This window comes from Alosa pseudoharengus, unplaced genomic scaffold, assembly GCF_046254945.1.
Source record: "Alosa pseudoharengus isolate Yale_2024_CS ecotype anadromous, Long Island Sound unplaced genomic scaffold, YU_APseudo_1.1 YU_APseudo_1.1_scf_14, whole genome shotgun sequence".
In the NCBI taxonomy this organism is placed as follows: Eukaryota; Metazoa; Chordata; class Actinopteri; order Clupeiformes; family Clupeidae; genus Alosa; species Alosa pseudoharengus.
In genome coordinates, this window is record NW_027468609.1 from 21,595,332 (window position 1) to 21,616,993 (window position 21,662).

Genomic DNA, 21,662 nt, shown 5'->3' on the forward strand with positions numbered 1-21,662 from the left:
GAAAGAGGATCGACATCCCTTTGTAAATATGACTGATCAATATGTTATCTGTTTTAAAGTATTTACAATGTTGTCTTCTCACTGCAGCAACTACACAAACTTGTATGCACCAGTTATAATTGACAGTGAGTCTGATCAGAAAGAACACATTCAACACACTGCTGAGGAAAGGTATGCATTACTTATAATTAATATTTATATTCTACATCAGATTTGTTGTTTTATTATTTGAAATCATAATACACCACATATTTTACAGCACAGCAGAGTTGATGGCTGCAGATATTATTTCAGAACTCTCGGCAAAGATAACTAGAACATCTTGCAGCAGGTTCAATATTAATAGAGCTCATGTGTGGGACGGAGCAGTCCGCGGATTCAAGCGTGCCTCATATGACCCCTCTCATGAGATATTAGTGAAATTCACTGATGATGAGGGGCGAGCTGAGGATGGAGTGGATACTGGTGGACCCAAGCGTCAGTTTCTGACCCTCCTAATGAACTGCCTGAGAACGCGAAGAATTTTTGATGGCCCAGAGAACAGGAAGTTTCTCATATTCGACAGTGCAGGTAATGATGTTAGAGTAATACTTGAAATATTTGTTAAATCCACCTTGTATGATATGTACAGTACCGGTATGTAGATATGTGCGTTGTGGTAACAGTACTATTGTAGTACAGAAACAGTAACATAACAGTAGTAAGAATAAGTATGTGCAGGATGAATAGTATGAAGAGCAGTATAATATTGCGTAAGTGTAATTACAGTATGTACATTTCTAAATAAATAAATATAACACTATGGTTAATGTGTTACTATAACAACATACAATATCAACAGCTTCAAGAGATGATGAGTACTTTCTGGCTGGGAGAATGATAGCAACGTCCATGGTTCATGGTGGTCCAGGTCCTTGCTTTCTGTCAGAGATGCTCTATCAGTACCTCACAGGAAGAGCAATCTCTGACATTGAAGCCACAATCGAAGACATAACCGATGACGCCATGAGAGCTTCCCTGCTTGAGGTAGGCTGGCATACTAACATGGATCATGGCAAGAGTTTTGTGTTAACTATGCCTATAACTGATGTTATTACCAAACACTGCTGTAACCCCAGATATTTGCTACCATTAACAGTAGCTTGTTGGATGACTTCCCTATAACCTGTTAAGAATTTGTTTTCAGTAAAAAGCTTAGACTATACATGGATTTCTATGGAACGTCACGAAAACATGCGTGCGCAACCAAGAGGCAGAAAGCACCATAGAACAGCATAGAGCAATGCAAAAGAGCACAAGAATAAAATGAGTTTGTGTGCTGAAAACTGCACCAATTCGAAATCACGATGGTTAGAGAATGTTAAATATGTTCAATATCCGGAAAACGGAATGCATGTCTTCGCCAAAAATGACAAAATACGATGTTATATTAATAATCCAAATGAACGTCAAACTTTGAAATATAGTCTGAAATGAGATGTTATTATCATTGAGACAACAGGGGTATACAAAAAAATCCGATTGTAGCTTACAGCAGCCGACTATTTAGGTTAAGTTTATAACGTTGTGTGCGGCCACCAAGCGTCTTCTGCCTCACGGCTGCGCGCGCATCTAGTTTTGTTGGTAAACGGAAAACCCGTGTATTTACTCAACCATGATCCAACATCTTCAAACAATTTTCAACCTTATCGTATACCCTCATTTATATCCAAAGCCCTGGAAAAGGAACTATAATCCAAAACTTGTTAAATAGTAAATGTTATCACCAAGCCTCTATATGGGAGTTTGTTTTGTTTATGGTTAATGTTGTCTACCCTAGATATCCAGTGCAGCTACATTGGATGAACTACATGCGTCAATTGACAGACATTCTAGCTTGTTGCAGACTGCCGGTTGCTTTCAGTACCTTGATGATGTGAATGACAAAAAAATCATAAATGATTTCATGCAGTGGTACATAATTTACCGCAACCATTTCTCAATACAAAGGTAATGTCTGTCTAATTAGACCTACATTTGAGATGTTCTTCCAAGTCAAACATTTTATCATCTTGTTAGTAGTACAAGGAGTGTGCATGCAAGAGTTTATTAAATAAGATTGAAAGTATTGGATTTTAAATGTATTTACATCTTGATTTAGCATTAAGTTTGCTAACTTTATGTATGATTGCGGGACTGCTCCTTTAAGATGCTGCCATTGTTAGCATTTTGGAGGTGATGATTGCTCTACATGATTTTCTAGATTCAAGGATGGGCTTTCAACGCTAGATGTCATTTATGCTTTGGAGCTGCATACTTCTTCATTCAGGGCCTATATGTGCTCAAGTGTAGAACAGCTGACATCTGCAACATTGGAGACAATCTTTGAGGTTCAGCTCAGTGAAAAGGGAAGCTCGAGACGACTGGAAGAAACCAGAGTAATAGGATTCTGGAGAGACTATCTTCTTGATACAGAAGGTTTTTTTTAATTAGAACAATTATTGTCTTGACAGCTCATTTGCAGTTGCATTGAAATTATATTTTACAATCAAAATCTATACTTCTTTCAGATAACCAAACAGCACTCTCCCTCCAGAACATCCTCATGTTTGCCACAGGACTGAACACAGTGCCTCCCTCAGGAATTCAGCCTCAACCCACACTGGTGTTTAACTGGACATCTCGCTTCCCAGTCGGTAGAACCTGTTCAAATACAATTGAGATACCAATGTCAAAGACGTATGAGCAGTTTAGAAATAACATGGACTTTGGAATCCAAAATTCCCCAGGTTTTACACTCCCCTAGTAATGTGAACTATAAATGAGATGTTCTCTTAAGTTGTTTGTGTATTTGCACGTTTTTTTCTTATTTGCCTGCGTTGTCAAAATTTGCAGGTTGTTTGCACCTGTCAGCCACCATTTTCTAAATCATATTTTATATGTTTTCTAAGGCATTGTATCCGTCCTAACAGTATTTAGAGTTTGCAGGTACTGTACTAGCACCATTCACACAAATGTGTGGGTTTGTTGTGTGTTTGCCTAGTGCAAACTGGAATCTATATAAACATTAACAAAAAAAAGTGTGTGGTAGGTTTACTCACATTTCATTACATTTCAGCCATGTTCTTCAATCTGATGTAGCTCTCCACACAGGACTCCCAGGTCAAAGGCTGCACTAGACCACTTTGTCTCTGTAGGTCCTCAAAGTAAGCCTGGAGCTGGGCATCTCCACATAGACTGTAGGTTGACTCAACCGCAAACTGGCCCAATTCCTCCTGTGAGACTGGAAACCCACAGTCGGTTCCGCCAAACCTGAGAGTTTACATCTATGTTTAGCTTATCAACTGGCACACTGTAATGACACATGAAATGAATAGATAGGAATGTCCCTTTTAGGGAGAACTGTATGTAAGGGATGAGAATTAATAGCCAATCAGGAAAAAGTATTTTTTTCTCTCCAGGTGATAATTTGACTTAACGCTACTCAACCAGCAATATAATGTCTTGATATTTCTGATGAAGTAAATTTGAAAAATGTAACCGCTAATCTAAATGAATAGAAACAAACCTGTGAGGTAGGTTGTAAATAACATCTGGTTTACCAGATGGACAACGAGACAGACGAACAGGTCTGATGGTATGGGTATTCCACTTCCTCCTGCATTCATCAAGGTCTCCCTGTAGCACACCCAAGAACACAAACCGCACTAGGCATGTGTGCTCATGGCTGCCATTGAACAGATGTCTCTCCCTCAGGTCACTCATGAGGTCCATCCAGAATTGAGATCTGCAAGTTTAATGAGGGAAATGATTAATGAGTGTTTTTTTCTTATTGACTGAGTGATCCACACAAGCATTCCAATGCGCCCGAACGTTGTACTTGAGCAAATGGCAAAAATAAACACTTGACATGAAGTTGTACTTATGTTACCCCAAAAACTTTCTAAAGACAACATACTGTTAATGATTTACGAAGTAAGAAGTAGTCAGAACATCTGAAATACTCTGATCATTAAGATATACTGTTAAAAAAAAAAAAAAACACCTCACCTTTGTTTTCGGAAGTATTACCACCAGCTTTCAATTCTCTGGTTTGCCATTGAGGTCCCATACATATGGCTGGCAGCCCCAGCAAAAACATCAGTGTAAGGTGATCTTAAGGTACACTGGATTGCTGCCATCATGCCATTTTCAGTGCCACAGTCTGTTCGAAGCCTCATTGGTATGACTCCACCTTCTGAGACGCAACGTATATAGTTTTGAGCAATGACCCCTGGGTCATTGTTGCTTGCTCCACACACCAACCACAGTACTTTGCGGGAGTATCCATTTATGCAGCCACTAATAGCCAAACCGTATGGTTTTAACTTGTCATACCCGTCAACATGCCAGGTATAGTTTGGTCCAAGGGAGCTGTAAACTCTCCTTACAAATCTTTGACTTGCACGAAGTTGAACTCCTGAGGGATCAACCTGTCTCATCAAAGCCATGACATCATCCCTTCTCACTGTCAGAGAGTACTTCTGGCGCAATGTCTGCCACATCGAACGGTAGCCATGAAGCTGGCCTGGTCCTTTCAGCTCCTCTTGTATAGCAGCATGTACAGTAGCAGGAGAAGAGTAATTTCTTTTCCTTGATAATGACATACTTTTCAATTTTCTCTTTAAAGAGCGAAGGCTCATTTTAACATTGTGAACTGTTGCCAAGAAATCCAAAATTTCATCATGGCTGTAGCCATCCTCAAAGTAATTCCGAATCAGGTCCTCCTCAGTGGGGCTGTCCAATGCTGACCCTGACAAATATCAAGGGGAAAAACATATTTATTATTTTATTTCATGAAGTAATATTTATATGTAAGGTTATATAAGTATGTACTACATTATATTACAATCCAATTAGTACCTTTACATATTTACTTTTTTTTACATCAAACATTTAGATTAGTAGGTGTGGATTTCAAAAGATCTTGTATGTAGCTACTAATTAGTATTCCAAACAGTGTGGTGTGTTATTCTGCAAATACATAAAGTCTATTTACTGTCATCTTCAGCTTCAGTCAAAAATTGTACATTTTTGCCACATGAGCCACAGAAGGCTTGAACAGTCCCCAGATCATGGCCACAGAAAGGACAAAACATGGCAGCCTGAAAACACAGACACTGATATGGTGAATTCATTTTAATCCATTCAATGATAGACACAGACACACACACACACACACTGACAACACAAGACGGAGCGGCAGACACTCGTGCACACCCCCTCACAGATTGGGAAAACACTGGGGACAGTCATACAGGATGTAAATAGCCTCAGCGCTACAGTAATATAACATACCACAATATATAACTACAACATCCAAATCTCTACATTAAGCTAGGCTACACTCATCTCATTCACCCTCTTTATTTACGTGCACACAACCAATGAGCTGCCCCTCTCTCTCAGCTGCTGGTCAACGATAGTTGAAGTTTTGGGAAGACAATTGAGAAACTAAAGTTATACAAAATGTCATGTTACCCCGTCATTGACTTTTATACATTAATATGTACTAGTGGAGTCAGGCAAGCGCTACACCTTCCCGTTCATTTTCACAAAAGGATTTAACATTATGTAGCGGATCTCTCCAGCTCCACCACAAAGGACGTATAGACGCTCATACCAATGCGTTTGGGGTTTGCAGCTCCTGTCGTCAATCAACATGTACACACAAACAGGGAGGCACGGGATAAAGTCAGATCAAGCCCTGCCTCACTCAACATAAACATCAACTCAGAAGAAAAATAAAAGAACAATACATAACCAGTGTTGGGAACGTTACTTTAAAAAAGTAATTAGTTATAGTTACTCACTACTTGTTCCAAAAAGTAACTGAGTTAGTAACTGAATTACTCTATGATAAGAGTAACTCGTTACCAGGGAAAGTAACTATTTGCGTTACTGTTAAAAAAAAAAGTTGCTATATGTCAAAGAATTTGGATTTTTTGAGCAGTTTTGAAAAGCCAGTTGAAATTAGTAGAACAGACAGGTGTTTGTAGGCTACATAACTTTCGATATTTATTAGATAGATAGATAGATAGATAGATAGATAGATACTTTATTGATCCCCAAGGGGAAATTGTACATCGACAGACCTACGGTTGACTTCAGCTTGTGTCATAGGTTTTTGTTGTGAGGCAGAAAGATCTAGCTTTTGCTGCTTGGAGGACATTGCTCCGAGTCCTTCTTTGCTAGTGGATGGCGAGCTATCATCTCTGGTGGAGGGGGGCTATCGGTGTTTTTGGCCACTAGCGTGTGTGAGATGCCTCATTAAATTAGAGTTGCTTACAACGGATGTCGACAAAGTCTTCGCTCCTGGACATAATGTACACATTACATGCACGTTCTTGCCTTTGACCACAATGAATTTGAAGTAGTGCTTATATCTCCACCTTGAAAATGCCAACTTTTCATCGGATTGCTCCTGACCTCTGCTGTTTAATCGAATCTCTACTTTAGCTGTTGCGTGTGTGTGGCGCGTGTGCTGGCAAGCTGGCTCTGATTGGCTATCATGAAACATGACTCTGCCTTAGCCATAGGCCTTAGCCAATCCTAATCGCTTACGTCGTTATTAACCCACCTCCTCACTAGCTGTGAGCCAGGGGTGCGTTCTGATTACACAGTTGTTACGGGCTCGCCCGTTACTGCCTCCTGCTGGGCTGTTCTTGTTTGTGTCGCAGGTTGGGAGTTGTGCAGGTGTTCCGGTCAAGTGCCCCAATCAACTTGATGGACCTGCACCTATATAGGGCTACCTCGCAGGGGCAGAGGCCCCCTCTCTCCAGGCGTTGCTTTTGTTGTGTTGGATTATTAATTACACTTGACTGATTCGCACCACATTCTATCCTTCTCACCATTTCATTTATATTGACTAGCTTACTTCTATTATTTACTTATTTACGTTAATAAATTACTTTTGTAAATACTTTATCCTCGTTTGGTCTCCCATTTATGTTACCACGCCAACTACGAGCCTTGGTTTGGTAACATGTGGGGGCTCTTCCACTCTTAACGTCGGGAGTTTGGTTTAGCTTAGACTTGTTTGGGTAAGTGAGTATTTCGCTGGGATTTGTGAATGGGTGGGCGGTCTTAGAACGCGACCTGTTGCTTTGCTAATTTGCATGTTTAATTGGCCCTGTCGTTTGTGCTTGAGAACAGTCTCTGTCCCTAGACGCAGAGGAACAAATATTTTGGGAGATCTACTTGGATATTGTTCCAGGGTTTTGGATTTATGTCGTACGCATTACTGGAGAGAGGGAACCAGCTTGGATTTCACCGAGCTGTTAGTGAACATCCAAAATAGGTAAGTGCGTTTTTGGCATTGATTGCGGGATCAATTGTTTTGGTTGTTTCTTTGGAGCCAAGTTATCCCTGCGTTAGATTGTAGGCCGCTCTGCGATTTTTCTCAATTGTTTGGGGTGGCGTGCTACGCCCTGGGCTGAGGGCACAGCCGTGGTTGTAGGCTTGAGGGGCAATCGCCCGGATAGATCTCTTCCATCGGTATCGTGTAATAAAAATCTCAGTTCTTGGGGATGGCAAGAAGACGCAGGTTGTAGCTTATTTAGTGTGTTTGCGAGTTAGATGCAGGGAGCTCCTGATCATTCATCTCGCATTCAATGCCATCTCGGCACAAGGTAGGCATTTGTTTGGTTGTAGTTTAAATCAGTCGCGTATTTCTGTATGGTTCGTATTAAATTGTATGATTTTTGCAATTGAGGTCACGTTAATATTTCACAGCATATGTGAAGGTTGTTGGTTCAGGTTTGTGGTAGATACGCCCGGTGTTGTATGTGTGTAGCCTATAATGGATGCCGTTGATGAGTTTGTGGCTGGTCCTACTGATGCACTCTTTGAGAGCCTCACAAAGGATAATATTCGCAAGGTAGCTGAGCATTACCAGATCGAGGTTACATTGTCAAAGAGCTGTAAATTGCAAGAGCTAAGAGATTTTGTAAGGCCGAAGCTCGTAGAGATGGATGTTTTGTCTGTGGAGGACGTAGAGCCGAAAAATCCGAAAGCCTTGTCAACCCCGAAGGCCCGCGATCCTGGTCAGGGTTTAAGTGAGAATTTACTTTCCACCGAAGGGTTAACTTATGAGCAACGCAGAGAATTAATACTTCTGCATCATGAACAGAGGAAATTTGAGTTAGAGTGTGAGCGAAAAGAAAGGGAATCTGCGCGTAATATGGAGTTTGAAAAAATGCGCTTAGCTCATGAATTGGAAGAAAAAAAATTGGCTCATGAAGCAGAGCGATTGCGTTTGATTGCGCAGGGTAAGCTTGATGATGACTCTGGAAGTGGTGGCGTACGTTCAGTGAATATCGCTCAAATGACAAAATTATTACCCCGTTTTAACGAAAAAGATCTGGATGTTTTTTTCTCTTTGTTTGAGAGCATAGCCGACGATAGAGGTTGGAACGACTCAGAGAAGACACTGCTTTTGCAAACTGTTCTCGTCGGAAAGGCTCAGATGGCGTATATCGCTCTGTCTGGGTCTGAGAGGAAAAAATATAAATCTGTTAAAGAGGCTGTTCTGAAGGCTTACGAGTTGGTGGCAGAGGCCTACCGTCAGCGCTTCAGGAATTGGCGTAAGGGGGATACGCAGGCTCATGTTGAGGTTGTAAGGGAACTGAACACGCATTTTCGCCGCTGGCTTGCAGCAGAGGGCGTGAGTGACTTCGAAGACGTGTGCGAATTGATTGTTTTGGAGCAGTTTAAAACCATTGTTCCAGATCGTATAGCGCTGTTTATCAGTGAGCATAAGGTAAAAACATCAGCTGATGCCGCCGTTTTAGCAGATGAGTTTGTGTTGACTCATAAATCAGAAAACAGAGATTTTTCTGCTAGTGGTTATGGGCGTAAGGAATATCAGGGCAGGTTTTCTGCTGGCACTAGGTCTGTTTCATCCAAATTCGATTTGAGCGCCAGGTCTAACAGCGATTCAAATTCAAACTGTCATTATTGCCTTGAGCAGGGACATTGGAAAAATGAGTGTCCAGTCTTACACTCTAAATCTAAATCAGGTAAGAGTAATGGCTCTGGTAGGCCTGTTGCATTGGCCAGTGTTGCTCAGTCAGGGCAGACTGATACATCTGCTCCATCTAGGTCTGATGAGGGTAGGCCAACTGGTTGTGCAGCTCCAATAGGTAAGTTAGCAGAGGGTGCTGTGTTGGATGGGAAATCTGAAAGTCAAGGTATGGATGTTGAGCGTGATTATGCTCCATTCATCACCGAGGGATTTGTCTATTTAGCTGGCAGTTCAGATAAGGTGGCTGTGAAGATTCTTCGAGACACAGGGGCATCTGAATCATTTATACTAGAGTCCATTTTGCCATTTTCTCCACAGTCTAGCACCGGGTGCAATGTTTTGATTAAAGGTATTGGTCTTCAAACTTTTTCTGCTCCTTTACACAGGGTTGTCCTGCAATCTGAATTGGTACAGGGTGAGGTAACGATTGCTGTGAGACCTTCACTGCCTGTGGAGGGAGTAGCGGTGCTGCTTGGGAATAATCTGGCAGGTGGAAGAGTTTGGCGTGACGTTGCACCGCCCCCTGTTGTTAGAAATGTGCCATCTATTTCTGAACCTGATGCATGTGCTATTGATTTTCCAGATGCTTTTCCATCATGTGCGGTGACGCGCGCTATGAGCCGTTCTTTAAAGACAGAGGACACTGGTGTGGTTAGCCGTAAGTCTGAAAAATCTGTTTGTCTGCCATCTTTGCCTACACCATTGTCTCGCAGTGAGCTGATTGCAGCGCAGCGAGAGGATGTTAGCTTATCTGACCTGTTGGCAGCAGTTCAGCCAAAAGTGCAGGTAGACCAGGGGCCTAGTGGTTACTTTTTGGAGGACGACCTGCTGGTACGTAAGTGGCTACCTTTTAGTGGCGAAGAGTTAGCTAGCCCTGTTTATCAAGTTGTGGTACCATCTAAATTCCGGGATCTGGTCTTAAAGACTGCTCACGGTGAACTGTCTGGCCACCTAGGGGTCAGAAAAACATATGATCGGGTCATGCAACATTTTTATTGGCCGTGTGTAAGGAAGGATGTTGCTCGTTTTATTAAGACTTGCCACACATGCCAGTTGATTGGGAAGCCAAATCAGGTAATAAGACCGGCTCCTTTGTACCCAATTCCATCTATTGGCAAGCCCTTTGAGCATTTAATTGTAGACTGTGTTGGTCCCTTGACTCCTTCCAAGTCTGGTTCTGTCTATTTATTGACTGTGATGTGTCAGTGCACCCGCTATCCAGCAGCTTATTCGCTGAGGACTATTTCCACCAAGTCGGTAGTTAAGGCATTGACACAGTTTATTTCCATCTTTGGCATTCCAAAGACTATTCAGTCAGATAGAGGCTCCAACTTTACTTCTCGCATGTTTAAGGAGGTTTTGAGTCAATTGGGTGTTGCTCATCAGCAAAGCAGTGCTTATCACGCTCAAAGTCAGGGGGCCTTAGAGCGTTGGCACCAAACTTTGAAATCATTGCTCCGAGCTTATTGTACCGAGTTAAATAGGGATTGGGAGGAAGGTCTTCCTTGGCTCTTACTTGCAGCACGTGAGGTCACACAGGAGAGTATGGGGTTTAGCCCCAATGATTTGGTTTTTGGTCATGAGGTGCGTGGTCCCCTAGCAGTACTTCAGGGTAATTTGGGGAATTCTGAGGCACCGTCTAATCTCATTGATTATATCAGTGGGTTTCGCCGTAAGTTGTTCTTGGCTGGCAGAATGGCTTTAGAGAATCTGGCTAAGGCTCAGAAGAAGATGAAAACCTGGTTTGACCAAAAGGCGGTGTTGAGACAGTTTAGTCCTGGGGATAGAGTGCTTGCTTTGCTGCCGGTTTCAGGTTCACCTTTTCTTGCAAAGTTCTCTGGTCCTTATGCTGTGTTGAAGCAGGTGTCTGAGCGTGACTACTTGGTCTCAACTCCAGATCGAAGACGGTCTACTCAACTCTGCCATATCAACTTGTTAAAGCCATATTTTTGTCGGTCGTCTTTGACAGGTGGTGGAGTCGAGGCTGGAGTGAAACCAGTGGGAGTGTTGTCAGTCAGTGAGCCATTCCAGTCTGTTTCTCTAGGCATGGTGGCAGCGTGCCATGAGGAGGATGTGTGTGCTCCTGATGACTCTGTTTTTCAGCCTCGTCTTAAGAACTCCGAGGTGTTGGCAGATTTGACTTCTCTTCTTGGCCATTTGTCTGAAAAGAAATGTGAGCAGTTGAAACAGTTGATTTCTGAGTTTCCTGCATTGTTTGGTGATACTCCATCACGTACACATTTGATTGAGCACGACATTGATGTGGGGGATGCAGCACCAATACGCCAACGTTTCTACCGCGTCTCTCCTGAGAAGGGAAAGTGTCTAGAGTCAGAGGTAAGGTATCTGTTGGATCATGGGTTGGCGGAGCCTTCAAGTTCATGTTGGGCTTCTCCGTGTTTGTTGGTCAATAAGCCTGATGGTACGTACAGATGTTGCACTGACTACCGGAAACTTAACAGTATAACTAAACCTGACTCTTTTCCTCTTCCCAGGATGGAGGATTGCGTGGATCGTGTTGGTGCTGCCCGTTTTGTCAGCAAGTTCGACCTTTTAAAGGGATATTATCAGGTTCCCTTGTCTCGTCGTGCTCAAGATATCTCTTCTTTTATAACTCCATCTGGGTTATATTCGTACACTGTGATGAGTTTTGGACTTCGAAACGCGCCCGCAACCTTCCAGCGCCTTATGAACCATGTGGTTAGGGGGCTGGAGGGTTGCGCAGTGTATTTAGACGACGTGGTTATATACAGTAATACATGGGAAAAACATGTAGCTTACATCCATGCGCTGTTTCAGAGATTGTTGGAGGCCCGTTTGACGGTCAATTTAGCCAAATGTGAATTTGCAAAGGCCACGGTCACATATCTTGGTAAGGTGGTTGGGCAAGGACAGGTACAGCCTGTTCGTGCCAAGGTCCAAGCCATTGACTGTTTTCCACCTCCTGCCTCCAAGAAGGAACTGATGAGGTTCCTGGGGATGGTGGGATATTACAGGAACTTCTGTGCTAATTTTTCGACTGTCGTGTCTCCATTGACAAATCTGTTAAGAGCTAAGATAAAATTTGAGTGGTCTGTAGCCTGTCAAGAGGCCTTTGATAATGTTAAGCTCCTTTTAAGCACCGCCCCTGTCCTGGCTGCTCCACGTTTGGATCAGGTTTTTCATGTCCAAGTGGACGCTAGCCAGGTGGGTGCTGGTGCTGTTTTGTTACAGACGGATGACAGCGGGATAGAGCGGCCGGTGTCTTTCTTTTCCCGAAAGTTTAATAAACATCAACTGAACTATTCTACGATTGAAAAGGAAGCGCTGGCCCTTATCTGGGCTCTTCAATTTTTTGACGTGTATTTAGGTGGGGGTGCTCCGGTGGTGGTCTATTCGGACCACAACCCCCTCACCTTCCTACATTCATTACAAAGTCCTTCCCAGCGCCTCATGCGCTGGGCCTTGTTTCTGCAGCCATACAACCTGGTTATTAAACATATCCGGGGTGTAGACAATGTGTTGGCTGACACATTGTCTCGCGCCCCTGGAGATTCCAGCTAACTGTTTGTTTGTTTGTCTCTTCTGTCTGTTTACCTTGAAAGCGCTTCCAGTGGCAGGGGATTGCTGGCTTGAGAGGTGTGTTGCGAGGAGACTGTTCTTCTGTGGCTCTGGTGAATGGTTGCAGGTTGTTTCCTGGTGTTGGTGGTGGGTTTTCTGAACCAAAATTATTAGTGACCGATATATGACTTATATTGTGTGCGACTGATTAATACTTTGATATTCCAGTTATTTATTGTTTATATTTTTGTACTCCTGTGATGCTTTGAATGTACAGAGATCGATCCTTTGTAGGCCCTCTGTCTTTATGGGGGGAGGTGTTACGGGCTCGCCCGTTACTGCCTCCTGCTGGGCTGTTCTTGTTTGTGTCGCAGGTTGGGAGTTGTGCAGGTGTTCCGGTCAAGTGCCCCAATCAACTTGATGGACCTGCACCTATATAGGGCTACCTCGCAGGGGCAGAGGCCCCCTCTCTCCAGGCGTTGCTTTTGTTGTGTTGGATTATTAATTACACTTGACTGATTCGCACCACATTCTATCCTTCTCACCATTACATTTATATTGACTAGCTTACTTCTATTATTTACTTATTTACGTTAATAAATTACTTTTGTAAATACTTTATCCTCGTTTGGTCTCCCATTTATGTTACCACGCCAACTACGAGCCTTGGTTTGGTAACACAGTTTATTCAATCAATGCAAAGTAAGTAACGCACCGCATTTAACGTCCAGTAACTTTAACGGCGTTGTAACGTTGTAAAAAGTAATTAATTAGATTACTCCGTTATTGACAAATTAACGCCGTTATACTTAAACGCCGTTACTCCCAACACTGTACATAACAAGCCTAATTACCTGTCGTCAACCAACATGTACACACAAACGGGATAAAGTCAGATCAAGCCCTACAATAAGACAAAAAAACAATGAATTCCCGTTCCCCCATATAATGTTGGTAGAAGCTAGTTAGGCAATAAGCCGTTCGCTAAGTATTTTTCACTTTTAAATTGCGTTCTCAGCGCGAGCCGCGTCTCCAACATCCAACGCATCTATGGTTTAAATGGTTTAAACATTAGCTATCCTAAGATAAATTGTCCCGATTACAAAACCCCATTAAGAAAGACAACAAACAGTATACAATTGATTCATAACAGTAGCCTATACAATTAATTCATAACAGCAAATTGAATACTCTTGACGTAGCCTAGGCTATAGTTTATAATTAAGATTAGAATGCTAACAACGTCAGGCTAACATCTTACGGATAATATTATTAATATCTGACTCAATACAGTTAGAGAACAGTGTATCTACATATGTTACATGTTTTTATCCAACAATACAAAAGAAAATCATGTATATTTTGTGTATATTTATCTAGTATTTATCAATTATCATATTCAATATGATATTGTTCAGAGCTTAGTCGCTATACATACCTGCCTCACTCAGCATAAACATCCATAGATATATACACTAGATGTCGCCTTCTGCTTCTCAGCATGCGTCAACACCGCCGCCATCTTGGAACAGGGATCTGAAGCGCTAAACTAGTTCTCCTGTATTGTCAGCGTTACCTTTTTAGCGACGTTTGGCCATCCCCAGCGATAGAAAACCTTTTTAGCGATTAGCGACAAATTTGGGAACTTCTCACAATGATGGCAGATCGGCTTCTTTGTTGTTGAAACGTAAGAAAATCACCTTTCTCATGGCTTTGTCATTTATGAATTCAGCTAGGCATACATCTTGTTTGCCCATGGCACTGACCCATGATTATAAAAGTAACGACTGCCGTAGCCTATGTAGTAGCAGAGGTAAATGTTCTACAGATCTAAAGCAACTTCTGGTGAGATTACAACTTACATGAGTAAACGAGACGAGGGGTATGTGGCCTCAACCAGAGCCTGTCTACGAAGAGCCTGTTTACTTTCATTGTATCGAACCTGGTTGCAGTTTACTCATTGTTCCTCTAGGGGCCGCCGCTAGCTAGTGCAGAATGAATGGGAGTCTATGGGGCTAGACGGGTAAAATGTATCTTTATTATCGTCTTAAACTTAGTTTTCTCTAGACTCAACCATAAATACATGCCTGTCAGTTGGAACAACCCAAAAAACTAGATAATTGCTTGAGATTTTGACGATTTATGGTGATTTTATTTGTTATATGTTAAACATCAACTGAGGAGGCAGTAAACATTCCGGTTGTTATGGTAACCGGAACGGTCAATGTGTCAAATATTAATCAACACTATTCACAATCAATAAACAAGTAGTAACAAATAAATTTACAAATAAATAAAAGGTAGATTTGCTGAAACAGTTTCTCACCATTGCAATTACATATGTTCAGGGCATTCTAGCAAGATAGCAAAACTACGCTACTAACAATTAACAGTTAGCATGAAAACAATCCCTAGATAGTTTCATAGTAGGCTCATTATCATCAGTGTAGTGTAAACCTACATACGTACAGACAGTAAAGGAGAGGTGTTTATTAAAATGTTAAAATAAACCCAAATACTCACATTTCCGATTATTCAGAGCCAGCTGTTGCTGTCACACCCGTTCGCATCTGTTCAGATTTGTTCATCACTTTTAAGTGTCCCCTGAAAACACTTTCGTTGTGTTGTGAGTGCAGTTTGCAGCTCGTTTCTGAAATGTAAATGTTGTCTGAATTTGCAGCGCGTTTTCTAAATGATGTGCACGTGTTTTCAAATGAAGATGTTTTCTTAAGTTGTTGGTGTTTTGTTTATTTGCACGTGTTTTGTTGATTTGCATGTGTTTTGTTGATTTGCATGTGTTTTCATAAGTTGCATGTGTTATGGCCCTTCTTGGCCACCGTAGTTCAGTCCTTCCAACTATATTAAAGGGGTGGTTCAGGATTTTGGACATAAGACCTCATTTCCAAGTAAGCAAGTGTGATATTTATCAGTGGAGACCGTTTTCAACACGTTTAATCCAGTCCTTCTAATTGCAGAGTTCGCAGGTGCTAGGCTAGCGCAAGTCAACGGTATGTGCTAGCCTGCCACTAAAGACAGTCTTACCCACTCCAAAGTACACCCGAGGCAAATTCCAGACAATCGATGTAAATGTCTGTGTTGATAGAATAGTGTGAGAAATACAACTACCCTCGCATCGCGTTGCAATAGTTATACTTTGATCCCTGAAGTTGGTAGTAGTCATTTTGCATCTCAGCGGCGGACTGATATTACCAAGGCTACTACTAGGTATCCCCATTGGAGTGCGCTTTACTGTTTACTTTTCGGCGCAGTACTACTAACCGGTGCAAGTATAATTCCACCCAGGGTATATGCAGGAATCATAGAGTTGAATTTACTACTTTTTACTACCTTTTTTACTACCTCCACAATATTTTTTACTACCAACACGACATCAAGCAGCAGCCCTTTTTTTTTTGGGGGGGGGGGGGGGGGGGTACCACTTACTACTTGCTATAAGGTATAAATCATACATATTAGGTACACTAATAATTTCTAATTGTGATCATTAAGTATGGTCATTGTCAATGACAATGTTTTTTTGTAGTGTCGAGGAGTTCAGTTTCAGTTGTCCTTACCTTAACCCTAGCCCTTGAGTTATCCTAACCAGCCCTTAGCCCTAATAAGGTGAATGATAACCTTGGCACAAATGACGCTAAAACACCAAACATGTGTGGTGAAAAATGAAGAACAAACACCACCGAAACAACTCTAGTCTAAGGATAGGCCCAGAAATCTATTTATATGGATATATAAAGCCATTATTATTGGTATGGTATTGTTGTTGCACATTTGACACAAAGCAGTCCGTGAAAACATGCACATCAGTGGACTGCTTTAATGCAAAATTGAAAACTATGATTTCATTGCATTACTCAGCATGGATGCACGATGCTTGCATGATAAATACTTCCCAAAACAACAGTTAGGTAGGTAGGTAAGGATGCCATTTAGGAGTGTAAATCAAGTTTAATCACAATTTGATAAAATATAGATTCTTTAAGCCAATGATTTGATTATTTTCAATACTTCAAAATGTGTAGCAATGCGATTCGATGCGTTACTGGTCTGTTGTCGATAGGAAATGATAGATTTTGGTTAGTTTTCATGGATTCAAATGCCAATATTATAGGCTAAATTATAGGCCAAATACTGAACATTGACTGGAATCAAGTAGGTTACAGAGTTTCTTTCCCCCCCTAAAACCTCCTGTCACTAGCTAGATGCTTTCAAATTTAACATGGTTTTAAACTCATATGTTGCAGTTTTCTGTCACTGCAATAAAACTAGCCTATTTGGAATATTTTGTATAATTTGCTGTTCCTTTTATGAGAACAATTTAACTGATCAAGTTTTCATAGGCTATTGAATGATTTAAATGTGAATGCCATAAACTTAATTCGCCATTAACTAGATTCGCGTGGTTCTTCACGCAGTTGTCATCTAAATGCAGTGTTTTGTAGGCTATTCAAAGAATTTAACGTTCATCACTCAGTTGTGGTGTAGGTCTGTCTTGAGTGACCGCGGTCCCTTTAAATGTCTGGGACTTTAAATAACGGGACTTTTAAACTGCATGCTGTTTTTGTTGATGGACAGTTCCGTCTTTGATTCAGTTTTCTACCGTTTTAATAAATGACACGCGCACTTGCGTGGTTAAGGAATTGTTTTCACTCGTTTTCTTGCAATTCCGTAACATTAGATACTAGGTCTAGGTTACGTTAAAAATGTTGTCGGTTACTATGTCAGTGACTAGTTCGAACTTTGTTACTGATGGGATAGGTGGAATTTTATTGCACGGTTCTGGATGATCACAGTCAGATGGCAGCGCTACCGTCAGCTGAACGAAAGCTTACACTAGTCAAGTCCACAGTTGTTAAAACTTCCAGCTGAAGTAGCCTAGTGTAAACTGAGAGAGTTGCCTCCTAACGGAGTGAGTGTAGCCTATATATTTTTTAGCTGCTATCCGAGTGATAGGCTAGCCTAGGCCTACATCTACCGCTCCTTTGCTACATGAACAAATATTATTAGATGAGTGACAGAAGCACCGGACACCAGACCAGCAGGCCCATATGATAAACGCAGCTCTGGTAGCCTGCGGTAGGGCCTAGATGACGTGAAAAACGCGAGAGTCGCCGAAAAGCATCCCTGCATCCCTGGCCCCTAAAAAACTCTTCGGATCTGCACGATTCATATAAGTCGCCCAAAGCAACGTGAAGGAGACACCGAAAAGCGTGTTGTTTGTATCACTGTAATATCAACTGAAGCAAAAAGGCGAAAATGTTGTTTGTTGGCTGTCAACCACGGAACTCTACACAGTTTACTTCTACGTCATTGCTATCGACTCCGACTCACTCAGGTCCTGTTAGCACGTATATATTTTTTAATTAGGCATGATGAAGTTAAAACATGTAGACACAAATATTAAGCAAAAAATGTAAACTCATATATTGAGGTGGTGATGAAAAATTTATTACCAAGTCAAATTGCATTTATTACGTTTTACTACCTTTCAAGGGCCTTAATTTTGGTAGATTCTATTTACTACCTTTTACTACCGCGCGGACACCCTGTCCACCGCTGCTAAGAAACTAGTCCCTCAAAATGTAATGCGATCGTTGAAATGCAAGGATAGAATAACGTTAGAAATAACACTATCAAAACAGACATTTACATCGATAGTCTGGCGTTTATTTGCCTCAGGTGTACTTTGGAGTGGGTAAGATTGTTTTTAGTAGCAGGCTAGCACATACCGTTGACTTGCGCTAGCCTAGCACCTGCGAACTCTGCAATTAGAAGGACTGGATGAAACGTGTTGAAAACGGTCTCCACTGATAAATATCACACTTGCTTACTTGGAAATGAGGTCCTATGTCCAAAATCCTGAACCACCCCTTTAAACCTCATCTACCTCGCAAATAATTTAACCTTTTAAACTATCCACCTATTTAACTGTTCAGTCATTCCAATTATATTAAACCTCATCTACCTAGTTCAGTCATTCCAACTATATTAAACCTCATCTACCAAGCAAATAATTTAACCTTAAACTATCCACCTATTTAACTGTTCAGTCATTCCAACTATATTAAACCTCATCTACCTAGTTCAGTCATTCCAACTATATTAAACCTCATCTACCTAGCAAATAATTTAATGTTTTAAACTATCCACCTATTTAACTGATCAGTCATTCCAACCAAGGGCGTAGGTTTGGTCTCAGCTTTGGTAGGGACACATCCACAACTCCTGTTGTCACGATACCAACATTATTGTTTCAATACCAATAGCAAGTGAAGAATCTCGATTTCGATACTATTGCGATTTTTTTAAATTTGATTTGGTTTGTGTGATTTGTGAGATCATTCACATCAGTGGTAATCATAGAATTTGATTGACCCTCCACACACACACACACACACACACATAGAAAGTGATGGTTGTCATAGGTTTCTTTTTCATATTTTGGAATTCATATAAACTATACATTTATATTGATAATTATGTATAGTATTTTATGATCTACATGTACATGATTACTAATAGCTAAACATATGTAGTAATTTGATTACATCATATTGATATTTAAATTATTAGGCTACACTTGTCTATATCATCACATTTGGTGTGTAAATCTAATTGAGTGCCTGCCACTTTAAGAGGAACGTGAATGCTGAAAAATAGTTTCGCAAGTGCAAGGATATGTGGATTCAATTCAGCATGTTTGCTATGTCATTAGATAAAATAAATGTTAAAAAAACGTTCTGGGATGAGATCATAGAAGAGATAAGTGTCTCGCAATGTTCATTTATGAGTATGGAAATGCACCAGTTTATCTTTTATTTCTTTGCATTGTGCAGGCTACATTCACAAATACATTAGCCTACATAAACAGAATATAGGAACAGGAAAATGTCTCGGATCCATTGTTTATTGCGACTGCAAGATTGGTAGCCCAATTAGCCTAACAGTTAGTGATGGTGACTTATAGCCTATGTGACTGTCCGTACGGCACACCCTTATTCAACATGACTCCTAACTTTGGTTGAAAGATTACAGAAGCTAGCTTAGCTGTGACAATATCCTGGGTAATATCCTAACAGCTAATGCTATTTTACACAGTAAAATACGCATTTGAAAGCCTGGTCACCAGTTGCCAGTTTGTATGGCTAATTATTTTGCCTAGACTGCAATGAAAAAGCTTCGTATTTTGGGGTGGCAAAGCTGATCTACAAACCACAAAAAGGGGCAAAGATGTACATGCTGAAGGGCAAAGGGAATATCACAATGTTTTACTCTGGCCTTTTTTGGGATAGGCTATGTATTGGCAGACAGCCCTAACTTACCGTTGTCGTTGACACACCCGCTCGCTTGACTGCCGGTGCAAAGAAGTACAGTAGCCTTTGACACTCTCCGTGCGTGTAGGCCTACTGTAGCGTGCATGTCAAATAACCCTTCCCCCTCCCCCTCTGTTTTTCAGCAAATCATATGACGACGTTTTTTGTACTGTTGTGCTGGCTGTCGGAATGATCAGCAGCACAAATAAGTTCGCTAAAATATTGGTGGGGACAAATTTGTCATCTTAAAATATTGATTAGGGCTACGTTTATACGGTGACGATGAAAAGAGAAGACACAGAAGTGGCGTCTCGTCTTCATTTTTTTATTTGCGTTTAGACGAGCATTCTCAGGGGGAAATCTTTGTTTATATGAAGACGCAAGAGTATGTGATATTCGATTGGATATGCATTCCAGACCGCTGGGTGGTGGTGTGATAGAACCCCGGTACGTCACGCGCAGACATTCTAATTTGACAGTTTAGCCAGAGAGGTAATCAAGGATCTTTGGTTTAGCCGTTTAGACGGAGACGCAACCCGGGTCGTCTTCAAAACTCTACACTCTGGAAGGAGTCTTCAGATTTTTGCGTCTTCAAGCCCCGATGGCGGGATCGCCGTGTAAACGAAAGGCACTTATGATAAAATATTTTGTCGTCTTCCTTCGCAATCGCCCATGATTCCAACTATATTAAACCTCATCATGTTGGTTGCCAATTAGCACATCATGTGTTTTAACAATACATTTCACACCATATGTTTTGGATTTTCATGCACTGATAATTCCCTGGAATTGTGTTTTCTAGTTATTATAGTGGATGGAATCCACTATCTTGAAATCTCCTGGCTTCTTCTTCTTCTTCTTATAACCTTTTCTTTTTACCTTTTCAAGAATGAATGCAACTCTAACCGCTTAACGTACAGACATGTTGAAATAACCGTTGTGAAGGTCTGGAGTTGGACAAGAGAGTTATTTTTTCAGATTTTCTTAAAAGTTTATACTTTTTGAGAAATAGGGGATTAAAAATTTCAAAAAGCTAATTTCCCCCCATAGACTTGTATGGCTGTGATGTCATAATGGCCTAAAGCCAGCTACGCTCGTTAAGCTCCCAGAGAAGTTCCCGGGCTAATCAGAACACTGGCACAGGTGTCACCTGTGAATCCAACTGTCTCAGCTTCTAATGCATACAATCTGGTGGTCCCTAAAACTACACATCCTGTTTAATTGTTTCCCGTCTGTCAACATAAAAGTCACAGCCATATCTCATTCTTTGCACATTATATCTCCAGAACGGCTTGACCCATATGCTTAAAATTTGGTACAAGTATTTGGACTCAAAGATGAAGTGAGTTGATGTTGGAGGTCAAAGGTCAAAGGTCAAGTCCATGAATACTCACATCAAAAATGCCTTGACATACATGCCTGAAATTTGGTATGAGTGTTTGTATGGACTCAAAGATGAAGTGAATTGATGTTGGAGGTCAAATGTCAAGGTGAAAAACACCTTGAGTGTTATATCTCAAGAACGCCTTGACACACAAGTTTTTTTGGTACAAGGGTTTGTATGAACTCAAAGATTAAGTGATTCAATGTTTTTTTTCAGGAATCTCCCTACCAACATTAACCCTTAGAACCCTAAGCTGTTTTTAGGGCATTTTCACTACCTTTATTCATAAGGATTTATTCTGGTCATTGTAAGTGCCACACACACATATTATATATTGTTTTTTTCAGCAGAGTCTAGGCTATCC

At 41.1% G+C, this 21,662-nt stretch overlaps 1 protein-coding gene across 1 annotated transcript; it reads left to right on the top strand.

The window, feature by feature from the left end:
- The first annotated feature begins 272 nt into the window (after positions 1–272).
- Positions 273–2,468, top strand: LOC143123545 (G2/M phase-specific E3 ubiquitin-protein ligase-like). Its single transcript, XM_076285000.1, has 4 exons — positions 273–570; positions 842–1,026; positions 1,820–1,989; positions 2,243–2,468. Exons 1-4 carry the CDS (start codon positions 273–275, stop codon positions 2,466–2,468), a joined length of 879 nt encoding a protein of 292 aa, XP_076141115.1.
- Positions 2,469–21,662: the final 19,194 nt, after the last annotated feature.